Here is a 12988-nt window from a genome sequence, read left to right as displayed (position 1 = left end):
GCAAGAAGTACTAAATTTATACCATTGGCGTACTTAACTCGAATGACTGACATTTTTACCATTACTACATGTTTTTACATAAGTTGTAACGTTAAAATTTTAGTCGTAGTATAGTTCTGAATAATCCTAGAGTAAACCGCTCAAAGTCAAACAACTTCTAGTAGTATACAACCAAATATACATAAAATTCACATTTCTTTCTTTTGGAGATATTTAAATAAATTTGAGTAATTTTATCATGTTAAATGTTAATCAGTATATAATTATTATTATTTAAAATTAAGCAGTTAAAATTAAATAATCCTGTTTGTCAAAATTGTTTAACTTATGTTATTCCTGTGAAAAATTATCGATGTAGTCCCGAATATTCTAGAACAGCGTTTTTGCGGCTATTCAAACATAAAAACCGTTCGTATCGAGATACTGATATTCTTAGAAAGGGAGTTGGCTATTAAAGTGTGAAGCAGGTGAACTGTGACAATTTTCGACGATAGTAACATTTTCAAAGTGTTCCTTTGGGATATATGACAAATTGCATTATAACTGTGACCGTATTGGTGGGAACCTGTGCTAACGGCTCATAGTTTCGGCTGCTTTGCTGGATTTAAGGACATCTGCCCACATTTTCGGCCCCCCCAGATAAATTATACAAGCTATTATATGTATATAGCTCACTACCAAGCCACCCTCCAACCACGTAAGTCATTATTTGTTGTTTTCCGCGATCGACTAGATCTTAACACGGGTGTAAATCTCGATTTTAGGGCTTTTTAGCACATGGTGCATATTCTGGTGCATTGTGCATCCTTTCTACCTGTCAGGGCTGCCTCCAATAGTTGCGGCAGGAAAGTGAATACTGGCTGAGTGGCTTACGAATCGTACGACTCGGGAATCGTGGAAAATTGGGAGCTGTTGCAGTATACCGGCTGTCCCATCAAACTGCTCCGCCATTTTGCTGTACCCCGACGTTGACCATCCACAGATAAGCTGTAGTTTTAGTTTTTTTTTTTTTTTCCCTTTAATTATATTGGATTTATTATCCCAACTCTTCTAAATCTATACCTATATAAATACGTGTTATTTTTGGTCTGATGCGTGATAATTCATACCAATGAAGATATTTAGTGTAATTTTGTCTTGATACACGCCTCTTATCGTTTCTTATACCTATATATGTATATGAACATATAGTTTTGTCTTGTATGTTTTTTGTACAACTGTTTTTTTATATATAAGTAAATTACAAAAATTATTATCATCTATTTATAATATTTATAACATAATATTTTTTTTTTGTGCGCCACCCGTGATCACGAGCGGTTAAATTTATAATTATAATTAGTGTCATTTGGTTGAATCTTCACACAAGTATATTTACGGTTTCTATATTTTTCATTGTTGAAACTGAGATCTAATTCTGATACATACAAACGTGTTATTAAATTTATATTTTTGAATATTTTAATAGTTTTTTTTTTTCTGGTTTTGGCATAAGCGTCCGGGTAAGTTTTTTTAAACTTAAAATTTTGTAACCGGATTTTAAGTGACTTGAGAAACGTGGGTATTTAATAGGTTACTGGCGCCCTGAACTTTACAGTTCTAAATACCGCACGACCAGCTCCGACTGTGTGCTAGCCGACGTTTCTGCCACAACATCTTCCGGATGCGAATCCAACGAGAAGGTGGCAAAGTTTCAACAAAATTTCATAATAACTATTGGGCGGAATTATAAAATTTAAAGTCTGTTGGAAGAGAATTGTAAGAGCTTTCGAAAGAAATATTACTCAATGCCATTTAAATATTTTGGGGTGATACTTACCCTTGCTTGGGGGTGAAAGTGGCGGAGTCAAAAATACCAGCAAAGAAACCTTTTAATCTAAAATCGACAGGGTGTCACAGTGTAAGCGTACAAAAGTTAACTGGGGAGTAGGTTCGGTCAAGACTGGAAATTGTCAATGTTTTCTGAATTCTTCTCCCAGGAACCCTTAGAAGATTTTCGGAGAAATTTTAGTTGTAGTCAAACTATACAACTGAACTTCGATTTGAAACTAATGGAACATTCTTGCATTGGAACGAAAGTTAATAGATCAGAGATTTAAGTCTGAATTCAAAGTTCAAAGTCTGAATTCAGAGTTTATAGTCTGAATTAAAAAAAGTTTTAGACATGGCCTTAGAATAAAGTTGATTACATAATATTTTATTTAAGTTATTGTTTGAAATCCTCTCTTTGATATTTTTCTTATATTATATACTAATTCAGCTTTATTTTATATAATATTTCATCTTCAAAGTGCCTTCATCACTCCTATTGATTGGCATCTGTCAAAACACATACTATTTTTAGCTTTACATTCTCCCCAAAACAAACTCGTTCAAACTTATATTTTATTTAAAATTAATTTTGGTATTTTAACCTGCCTTTGCCTTTATTATTTAAATTCCTAGCCATTATTCACTTTATCACAATATATTCTTATGACGTAAGAGTGCAGTTATGAGAAGGCAACGGCTGTGTCACTTTTTGTTTGAATAAAATTACATAAAAGAGATCCCGGCCTAAAGCTAGTGGCGGATTAACGCACAAGCATTAGAAGCACGTCTTTAGGGCCCCGATCTCCAGGGGCCTCCTCTTCTTCCCTTGCTTTTATTTTCTACCTTCCAAATCCAAGCACTAGAGGGCCTACATGACCTCTGTGATCCTTCGAGCATATATTCCTAGAGGCAGCCATCAGTGCTGAGAAAGCGCGACTGGTGTGCGAAAGAAAAAGGATAATAAAAGGACATGGTATCTCTCTCGCTCCGCGAGCTGGATTGGTCGGTGCGTTCTCCCCTCCATGCCAATGACCGTCCTGCACCTAAGCCCCGACCAATCAGCTCGCGGAGTGAGAGACATAGCATGTCCTTTTATTCTCCTTTCTCTCTCGCACACCAATCGCGCTTTCGCAGCACTGAAGGCTGCCTCTAGGAGTAATGCTCGAAGCGATCTCTAGTTATCACAGAAAGTTCCTCTTTTCCTTAACATGTTTCGTCGTCGTACCTTTTTGCCGAAACTGTATAAAAATCTAACAACACATTGAAATTCTAAAAATGCTTCAATAATTCAAGACATCTTCAGTGCAATTTAAGTAAACATATTTTCAACGCCAATCACAGAAAACAATCCGGTAGGTCGTCCTTATACATATTTTAAAAAATGTGGATGTACTTTATTCTATATTTACATAAAATCGGGTACGAGCCACAGGTCTATCAGCTTCGGGGAGCAGTTGCCGCCAGAAATAGACGCCGCCGCAACACGCCGCGACGCGGCCATGGCCTCCTACGTGACAATGAACTCACAAGTGTCTTTACAACATAGCTTGTTTATAATCCTTTATCCACCGGCCCCAGGGAGATATTTCAGGATTGTAGAGGGCCCACTGTCAGAAATAGGAGCACAGCCAAGTGGTGGCTAGTGGCGGACCTGTTACTGCATTTATTTAGATTTTAGCTACATCTAGTTATGATAAAATGAGAAGAAAACGTGAACGAATCTTAACAAAGCAAACAAAAGATGGAAAACGATATAGTGTTCTAAAGGAAACTTAATTTTTCTTGATGTTTGTGGGGCTGAGGAAGGGATGAAAGCCCACTTAGTCTAGGAATGTATGCTTCAGATTTCTTGGCAAAAATGGAGGCCATTGAATACTGTGCAACACAGTTAATCACTCATTCAGTCAGTCGTTAAAGGCAATCAGCTTATACTAGATCAAATTCTTGTACAAAGATCCAGGTCCAGATCTAAGTACCAAATCTGGTATAAGCTTGTATGGATAGCGATGTGACCTTAGCTTGAACACCAGCGCAGAAGGGATGTTGCCAAAACGGGAGGACTGATGAGTTAGCCAGAGTAAGCTCATCTTCAGCCCAGTAGGGGTCTGAACCTTCCCGCTAGCTGTGTTGTTAAGACCAATTATGCAGGAATGCGCGAAAGATGAGAAGTTCTTGTAAGGGACATTGAAGGAGGTGACAGTGGACTTACTGAACCAGTAAGAACATCTTGCTAACTGGACATGCAGGATCTGATTGAAGGCAGCTTGTGCAGGTTCTGTCAGAGGAAGAGAAACCTGTCGCCTATGTGAAGGTATATAAAGACTGCGCTACTATTTAGAAGAAAAACAGAAGACAGAAAGCTAAGAAGCAATTGTCAAACTCTAATAGATGGAGGTCCACAGCTAGTGTATGGTTGCAGTGGAAAAGTTTTCATAGAATTAACCAATTTGTTAAAGAAAAACAGTACAGATTTTTTACAAAATCTAAATGATTGCCCATTTCATAGAAAATTGTGTAGCTAATTAGAACAACTAATGTAACCTCCATAGATTTTTTTTGTATTAACATGTCAAACGTAATTAATATCATTATCAAGATTATTTTTTATTGAAAACTGAATTGTACAGAAACTCATTGAATATTTTTAAATGATATATTTTCTTCATCAAAAAACATTCATGATTCTAAAATAAAACAAAATTTTTATTATTTTTTTAAAAAACTGCTGACGCTAAAAAATTTTACACTCCAAATGCGAAAACTAGACACTTGAAGCTTCTCTCTACGGCCATTTCCCTGGTCCCTTCTTTGAAAATCACCAAAAATTTTGGGATTTTTTTAATATCCCTTAATTTCTGTGCCTAGTGTACATACGAGAAATGAAGTTACAATTCCATCAACATATGATAAAGATAAACCGCGAAGCCGATAAAATGCTAGGTAATCCAATTACACGTTAAAGAACCAACATGTAGTTTACTAGAACTTATAATATATAGGCATTGCTAAATTTAACATAACTGACAGTGAGTGTCATGCCCTGTCACTTCGCGAAATCGGTTATTTGAACCGAAAATGGAATATTTTTTACGTTGCTACTTTGAACACTTTGATGCTTTACCACGGAGTAGCTTACACGATAGGAGAAAAAGGAAATCTATGGTAGATTATATCAGCACACTAATAGAAGCATGTTCTGCAGGTAGGTAATTCTTATTGAAAGAGTTGATCAGTTAGGTAGTTTTTTGACATTACGTCAGTAGTTTTATCATAGAACACACGGAAAATTTTATAGTGGTAGTAAGTTTTTTTTTTAAGTTTTTACAGTAATCTAATTTTTATAATGTAATTATAATCTGCAATTTCTTAAAAAAACAGTGGTTATATATTCTTTTGTATATTCAGTTCTGATTGCTATTGAACAAAATTGAAGAAAAAAAACTTGTAAAAAATAAAATTTGAAAATTCATTTAATTTTGTTTTATATACCTTATAAGTCTCAGATTAAATGGGTAAGTATATTGAAGTAAATTATGAAAAAACTAATGTAGATTCAATTTTTATTTTTAAAAAAAATACTAAGTATGTACTAGTAGTATATATGGAGGTGAAAAGTGGTTCATTATTGTTAAGGGTGTAAGAAAGTAACTATGTCTCACTTCAGGAATGAACATTTTTACCTTCAATAGTACTTTATTGCCAACCATACATGTGCATAAAACTAAATTATACTTTAAATAAACAAGCTTACAAACTATTCCTACCGCGTGGAAAGTAACAGTCTGTAAATCTTCTTCTGACTTATAAAACTGTGTAGAAATACGTATATGGTTGAAAATAAAAGATATTTTCCAAAGTAATAATAGGCTATTGATTATGGTCATATAGTATAGAACTACAACGTTGATGGGTTTTTATTCCATGAATTGTTCAAATGGTTATTTAGAATAAAAAAACCGCGGAGTGCTATTAACCCTAATAGCACAAGGACATCCTATGAACATCCAAAGGATGTCCAAAGTCGGAAGTCCGGACATCCAACGGACGTCCGGTTTTTGTTCGATGGACGTCCATTGGAAGTCCCACGGACGCACAAATGTCACAACTTCGTGCAACCCACGGACGTCCACTACTGTACCACTTTCGGACCCACAGAATATGTCCGCCTCTGTACCAAATTTGTGCTACCCATAGATGTCTTGTTTTGGACATTTAATGGAGGTCTGCATTGGAATTATAGAAATACTTTTGATAATGTATTTATTGTTTTTCTAATTATTACAGGAATAACAAATACATAAATAATTAAGAGATCCATATAATTCTCTCCAATACATCTTATTTCTCTATCTAATATACAGGGTGTTACAAAATCGAGTCAATAGCATTGCTATCTCAGTAACTATAGGAGATATAGAGAGTTGGTTAAATAGAGGCAAAGTTGCGCACTTTGATGCTCAATAATTTACCAAAAAATTTTCACTATTGGATCACCCTGTATAACTTACAATACTGTTTATCAAATTTATTCGCCTTTGCTTCTCCTCTTTTTTTCCTCTGCATCACTCCTTTCCTTACTCCTTCTTAAATATTTTTTTATTGCTTCTTCGATTTCTTTTATTCTCACAATGAAAATTTTTTTCAGTTGCATCTAGAATCAATCAAATATATAACTACTCCATAAGTACGTGCACATAGAGCAATGGCAGACTCGTTATGTAAAAAAATTACGATTTAGCTAAACGTACCTTAGTTGAAAAGTTGATATATTAACTAAGATCCGGGGTGTTAAAGTGACAAATTTTATTTTCAGTATTTTGTAATAATTTTTCAATGCAAAAATAACATCATTTGGTATGTATAATGTCAAAAAAAAATAAATAAATAAATAAATACTCGGAGACTAGTAGTACCTATATTTGCAAAAATAAGAAAAAAAATTATATAGACGGAAGAGTCCAAATAAGCTTCATTTCATTAGAAATGTATCTTAATACGCAGTGTAAGTTTAAATATTTTTTGAAAAAATAAAGTATTTTTGGACCCATCTTTATAGGAACTTTTTTCTTATTTTTGGGAGTACTACCTTAAGTTTTCTTTTTTCCTATTTGTCAACAACAAAGTATATCATTTTTGTATGTACAATACAGGAGAACAAAAAAAAGTTAACATACCAAGGGTTATAAAATTATGACTCATTAATAACACAACCAGCGCAGCGCATATATGGTGCCCTCTATAAGTAATAAAAAAAACCATGAATAAATTTGAATTCGTCGCATCAAACATCCCCTTTTCCAAAAATTTGTGGATTTTTTAAGAAATTATTACAAAATGAAAATAAAATTTCAACTTTAACACTCCATATCTTTGTTAATATTAACGTTCAGACTAAGGTTTGTCTAAATTATATTCTCTATGTACACATACAAGTCTTTTTCACCTGCTATACAAAATAAAAAATAGTACTTATTGAGTAATTAAAAAAGCCTTAACAAGTAACGAATAAATATAATCTTACCACTAGTTATCTTCTTGGTGCTAAGTGTACTAGTAATAAAACTGCCTGCACTTTCTATGCCACCATCAGTAATATTTACAAAAGTACCTATTTGATACGTCACATTCCAGATGAATTTAATTGTGAATTATTGTCTGTAACAAAAAATATTTATTCACATTTTATTTTAGTCATAAACCTTCATCCAGATTTAATCTTTTAGCATTATTAACCTGCATTACAAGTTGTGTGTAAGAATACTTGTTTAACATGTAGATGAAAATAGTAACATTTTAATTATTTATTATTGAAAAAAAGTTTTTGTATGTAATATTTTGTTTAATGTATTTGTTTCTTCTCCTAATTATTAATTAGAAAATATAATAATTAAAATACAAATAAAAAATGGATATTTTGTATTATTGATTTAACAATAACTAAGTGGGAAATTGCTTTCTCGATTGTTTTGGGAAATATGTACATCCCTAGGAATTCTACGATAAAATTAGGGGAGAAATAGTTTTTCAACTGTTATCAAATAATCCACCAACACACTGATATCCAGAAAAATATCTTGCATACCTTCACTAAATGCTTTTAAAACCACTGTAGGACATTTCTTAAGCACAGAATGATGTCGGGTTTCTGCTATGGGCAGATTCATCAGATTCTGAATCAGATGTACTGGAGGACGCAGCTAATCTATTTGGTGGCTTGATCTTTCTTTTTATTTCCGAATCTGTATTGAGATCAGATATGGTTTCTGCTTTTTGACTTTTCTTTCTTGCCGTTACGTAGTCTCCTAAAAAAAATTTACCATTAGGTGCGTACAATAATTTTAAAAAATGTATATTTTACCATAGGTGGCATTCCTAAAAGCAGAAATATCATGCTGTTCCCAAGAGGATGAAGCTGGTTCACAGAATTTAACTGCTTTAATGATACGTTCTTTTGGGTAGCGTGGCCAGAAACACTTGTCTCCAGACAACCAATTTGTAGGTACAGCTTCAACGGAATTGTCTTTTAAAATTTTTACAACTGTCCATGTTGATTTATTGGACATTTTTGACTTATCGAAGTATATTAGTCTGTAGAATAAAATAAAACAAGCAGAGGTTATGACATAAAATTTGGTAATGGGTTTGTAGGCTAAACTCATAAAATAATTTGCAGTAGTAGGTACCTGCTGAATTTATATCTTAATATGTTGTATACACATATATGTATACAGTGCACATAAAACAAAATATTTAAAAGTCTTTATTATGTAGCAGAGGAAGCACAATGTACCTATCTGCATAATCACTCAACTACTTTGCTTTTCTAAACTGGTGGCGTTTAGATGTTTTATTAAGTTTTTGTCTAAACATTTAGGTCAGATGTATTGCTATGAATACTATAAACAAGGATACAATTAATATAAATAAATAAATTATTTCACTCAGGACCACAGAACAACCACAGTGAAGTAAACTTTCCCGGGCATTTTATACATTACTCAACTTAACCTAGAATAGCTAAAGACGAGAAAACTCAACAACTAGAGTGAAAATGAAAACTTCTTTATCTAAAGACGAAAACCACTTTTGTCGGTTGTTGGTACATTATACTGTGACATAATTGTCTACATAAAAATGTTATGAATTTAGCCTAGCCAACAAATAGACTAACAGTTGAAAATACAAATTTACTTACAAAATGTGATTTATATTACTTCGGTTTCCTAATCCTTCTATAGGGTTTGGTTTTACACATCTACGTTTATCACTTTATTAGCGGCATAGCGGCGCCAAAGAGAAAAGAACAGTTTAAACTTTAGAGGCTGGTTCTGGATTCTGGACGTGGACTGGACCGTGAGCGTGCTTGGACCCATATTTTTTTTCAATACACATGCGCTGCACGAATTTTAGCGGCAAATTCAAATTATAACAGAACATGTACAATACTGGATATCCATCGAATGTCCACATATGTACTATCAAAATATGTCCCATAAAGGATATCCATCGGATGTCCAATATATGTACCATCAAAATATGTCCCATAAAGGACATCCATCGGATGTCCAATGTATGTTCTATCAAAATATGTCCAGGAATGGACATCCATCGAATGTCCATTTATGGTCCATGGACGTCTGTACGTTAAATGGACATTAAATGGACGTCCAATGGACGTCGTGTGCTATTAGGGAAATTAGAGGGTGGAAATTGGTGATAGGGTGAAAATGCACCCCTTTCAGTTTTTTAATTGTAGCTCGAAAAAGAAGCAAAATTTCGCTATAGTTCATAGAAAAAATTATTTAGAGAATTGAATTTCCCATTGAAATAGCTTATTTAAAAAATTTAAAAGCAAAATTTTATTCAAAATAATGGTTAATAAACAATATTTTTTTACTTTTTTGCTTCATAGAAAAAAAAGACGTTCAAGGATTTTCATCACATGACTTGTTCGAAGGGCCATTAAAAATGAGAAAACCGCGGGATGCTATTAAATTAGAGGGTTGAAATTGAAGACAGGTGTGAAAAAGTACTTTTGCAATTTTTTAAATATAGCACGAAAACGAAGTAAAATTTTGGTATAGTTCATAGGAAAAATTTTGTAGAGAATTGAATTTCTTATCGAAATGGCCTATTTAAAAAATGTAAAAGGAAAATTTTATGCAAAAAATCGTTAATAAACAATTTTAAAGGAAGCAAAAAATAAGATTTTTGATTTTTTTACTTTTTTAATAAAATAATTTAGTAAAAACTCGAGAATTTAAGTACAATAAAGTTTATTAATAATGTATATACAATGTGTCCACTGATGGAGTTGACAAGAGGAGAAATTCTTTTGTTTTTGACTGTATCGAAAAATGTCACTCTTTAAAAAAAGTTCTGTCCCTCGAAAAAATAAGACTGTCATACAAACATCTTAGATTAGATGTGCAGGGTGCTCATAAATTAAAAAAAAACACGAAAATACTCGAGAGAGATGTACCATTATTTATTATTTTACACGACATTTTTATAAAACAAATCTGTTTATAACCTCAAATAATGTCCTAATACAAATTTGAAAATAAAATTCTACTCTTGTTTTGAAGGAAATTTTATATACTTTTTTTTTTCTATGAAGCAATGCCTATACCTACCTCTGCTCAGAAAAAAGTTAATTGCTTAAAAGCAAACAAAAAATTGAATTTTTTACATTTTTTTGTTAAATTGTTTTTAATATATTTTGCAGTAAATACATTTTTTAAATTTTTTAAATAAGCTATTTCTATAGAAAATATCATTATCTACAAAATTTTTCCTACGCAATACCCTCAAATTTTGCTTCGTTTTCGAGATATTGCATTTTCACCCCTATCTCCAATTTCGACCCTCTAATTTAATAGCATTCCGCGGTTTTTTAATTCTAAATAACCATTTGAACGATTCATGCAATAAAAACCCATCGACGTTGTAGTTCCTTAGTACCCTGCTTTTGAAGACATGATCAATAGCCTATAAGATTTTGATATATTTTCATATTATTTGGCACTTTCACAATATTTTTTTCACTTATAATTTTTTTAGTGGAAACAGATATACAAGAGACCTGTCGTCTAGCTGTACTAACTATAATTCGTTACCACGAGGAAAAGAGAGGCAGTAACGGAACTGTCTGTATGATGGGAAAGTACCATAATATTCTATATGTTTCTGTCAAAATTTGTTATGATTGGCAACTGAAGGATGTCGAAATAGTACGTATGATTTAGACATCAATACATCACCTTAATTCATATGGGTGCCTTGATTTAGCCGGTCTTAATTTGAAATAATGAATGCGTTTTTCGACAACTATTGAATGAGGCGATGGTTACATTGGATGTCATACGAAAATTTGTTCGTAATTCAAATTTCTATACTTAATCACAATGTGTCTGGCTGCACTGCCTGAACTCTGTTCTTATAGCTGGTTTACATTGTAAATTTCTTCATGAATTCTTGAAGTTGCTTCATGAAGAAGTTGTCCAACTTCTTTGTAATGCACCCAATGTGTTGTCAAATTACTTCATGAATTTATTAATGAATCAATTCTCAACATAAAACAGCTATTAAAAATTTGTACGAATTTTTAATGCGACCAAAATAATTTGTTTTGAAATGTTCAATTCTTATGGATTACTGTTAGGGAAATATTTCATGTCAGGAGCAGATATTTACACGTTTTGTTTACGTTATTTGTAACAGTTATCAAAATATTTACTTAAAAATTCAGCACACTTTCAGGTATCTACGCTTCTGGAAACTATTTACAATTGCGAGAAAACATTTGAGCGTATTTTAATTGGTGCTATTTTCGGTAACAAGGCACCCCACTTCATAGCAGGATGGAAATGCGATTTTGACACGCAGGAAGAGAATCTGAGGGCCGTTGTTTACTTCATTGATAAAGCAAATGCTGCCGGTTTAGAATTACCTTTCAGCGTCGATGGTGAAGAGAAATTGCTTCGTTTCATCGATTTGCCAATCGAAAACTGTGGCAAGGCATCTCCTCTGAGGGTACGTGTTTTTGTTTAATTTGGAAAATGTTTACGTTTCGAACGATAAATTATAGTGAACAAATTCCATTCGTAAATACAAAAGCAATATGTACTTCCCAAACTAGAATAAAAAATAGCTATGTATTTATAATCATATTTATTACAGGTTTGTGTCCAATTGGGTCTACCAGATAAACTTTCAATACTCTTACGTTTTGGAGCAAGAGTACACAGCAGTGATAAAGAAGAATCTAACGTGTTTGATCACATCTTAAGTCGTCTTCTAGAATTTAACCACGTTTATCCTTACAACTTAGTATCTTGTCTGCAACTGCTTCTAAGAGTGGTATCTACTGTAACAATAAGTACTAATGAAAGTGTAATCCTTGACGAGGTTAAAGGGGATACATTAGTGAACATGATAAAGGGAAAATATGCTGATCTCATAGATGATGGACTCCTGCCACCTTCAAGATGTGGTTTGATTCCTCCCGAACTGAAACACTTATGCAGGTGTTGCATAAGAGAAAGGCTTTGGCAGAATTATCAGTTACCTAATGGGATTAGAACTTTGCCAGTACCTGAAACCTTATGGAGATATTTGGATATATTAGAGGATTAATTTATAGTGGAATAATGTTATGGTATAATGTGTAGCATGAATAAAATTATCTTTTTGGTGATGTTCTTCTTTACAATTTTCAGGCTGATTGCCATGTTCTTGGTTTAGATATTTGACGTTTCGAGAGATAAATTATTCTCTTCTTCAAAAGTAGCTATGGGACTGGTCATCTATTCGGTATTTATATTCGTTGTGTACTGACAAATGCGATCCGGTACCTACATGGTTTGAAGTTCTGGTCTGTTCTTCTTCTGGTTCTTGATTTTTGTCTCAGAAGTTCCTTCAATTTCCAGGTAGTTGTAAGTCCTTGTATTTTTAGTTTTATTTATGTGGCTAGATGACAAGAATATTCAAGTATTTCAACCGTCAAAAAATTTTTTTACCAACATCTTAAATTGCTCAGTATATCAGACCAGGTGGCATCTCATGAATCAACACTGTTTTCCTGTTTTCCTGTTGGTGTCAAACTTAAACAGTTTCTAATTAAACTGCTGAATTTGTTGATGACATCAGTTTCTCAAAGATTCATTTTGGTTTT

General features: G+C 33.0%; 1 protein-coding gene and 1 long non-coding RNA gene across 2 annotated transcripts; one reads left to right on the top strand and one right to left on the bottom strand.

Annotated features, from left to right (window-relative positions):
- The first annotated feature begins 4887 nt into the window (after positions 1 to 4887).
- On the top strand, positions 4888 to 12450 carry LOC108913449. The gene is made up of 4 exons (XM_018719005.1): positions 4888 to 5014; positions 10876 to 11045; positions 11575 to 11847; positions 11995 to 12450. The coding sequence occupies exons 1-4, from the start codon at positions 4888 to 4890 to the stop codon at positions 12448 to 12450; spliced, it is 1026 nt and encodes a 341-aa protein (XP_018574521.1).
- LOC108913450 lies at positions 6065 to 9215 on the bottom strand. The gene is made up of 5 exons (XR_001964624.1): positions 9008 to 9215; positions 8171 to 8400; positions 7895 to 8114; positions 7334 to 7467; positions 6065 to 6463 (listed from the first exon to the last, which is right to left on the bottom strand). It is a non-coding gene; the product is annotated as an uncharacterized LOC108913450 (long non-coding RNA).
- Positions 12451 to 12988: the final 538 nt, after the last annotated feature.

Source organism: Anoplophora glabripennis, unplaced genomic scaffold, assembly GCF_000390285.2.
Source record: "Anoplophora glabripennis isolate ALB-LARVAE unplaced genomic scaffold, Agla_2.0 scaffold567, whole genome shotgun sequence".
Taxonomy (NCBI): Eukaryota; Metazoa; Arthropoda; class Insecta; order Coleoptera; family Cerambycidae; genus Anoplophora; species Anoplophora glabripennis.
This window is presented reverse-complemented; position numbering and strand designations above follow the sequence as displayed.

Excerpts from the sequence above, each read along its gene's own strand:
- LOC108913449 (XM_018719005.1), top strand. The coding sequence starts at position 4,888 with ATGGAATATTTTTTACGTTGCTACTTTGAACACTTTGATGCTTTACCA. Across the intron at positions 11,046-11,574 it reads AACTGAAGGATGTCGAAATA|GTATCTACGCTTCTGGAAAC; the intron begins GTACGTATGATT and ends GCACACTTTCAG. Across the intron at positions 11,848-11,994 it reads GCAAGGCATCTCCTCTGAGG|GTTTGTGTCCAATTGGGTCT; the intron begins GTACGTGTTTTT and ends TATTTATTACAG.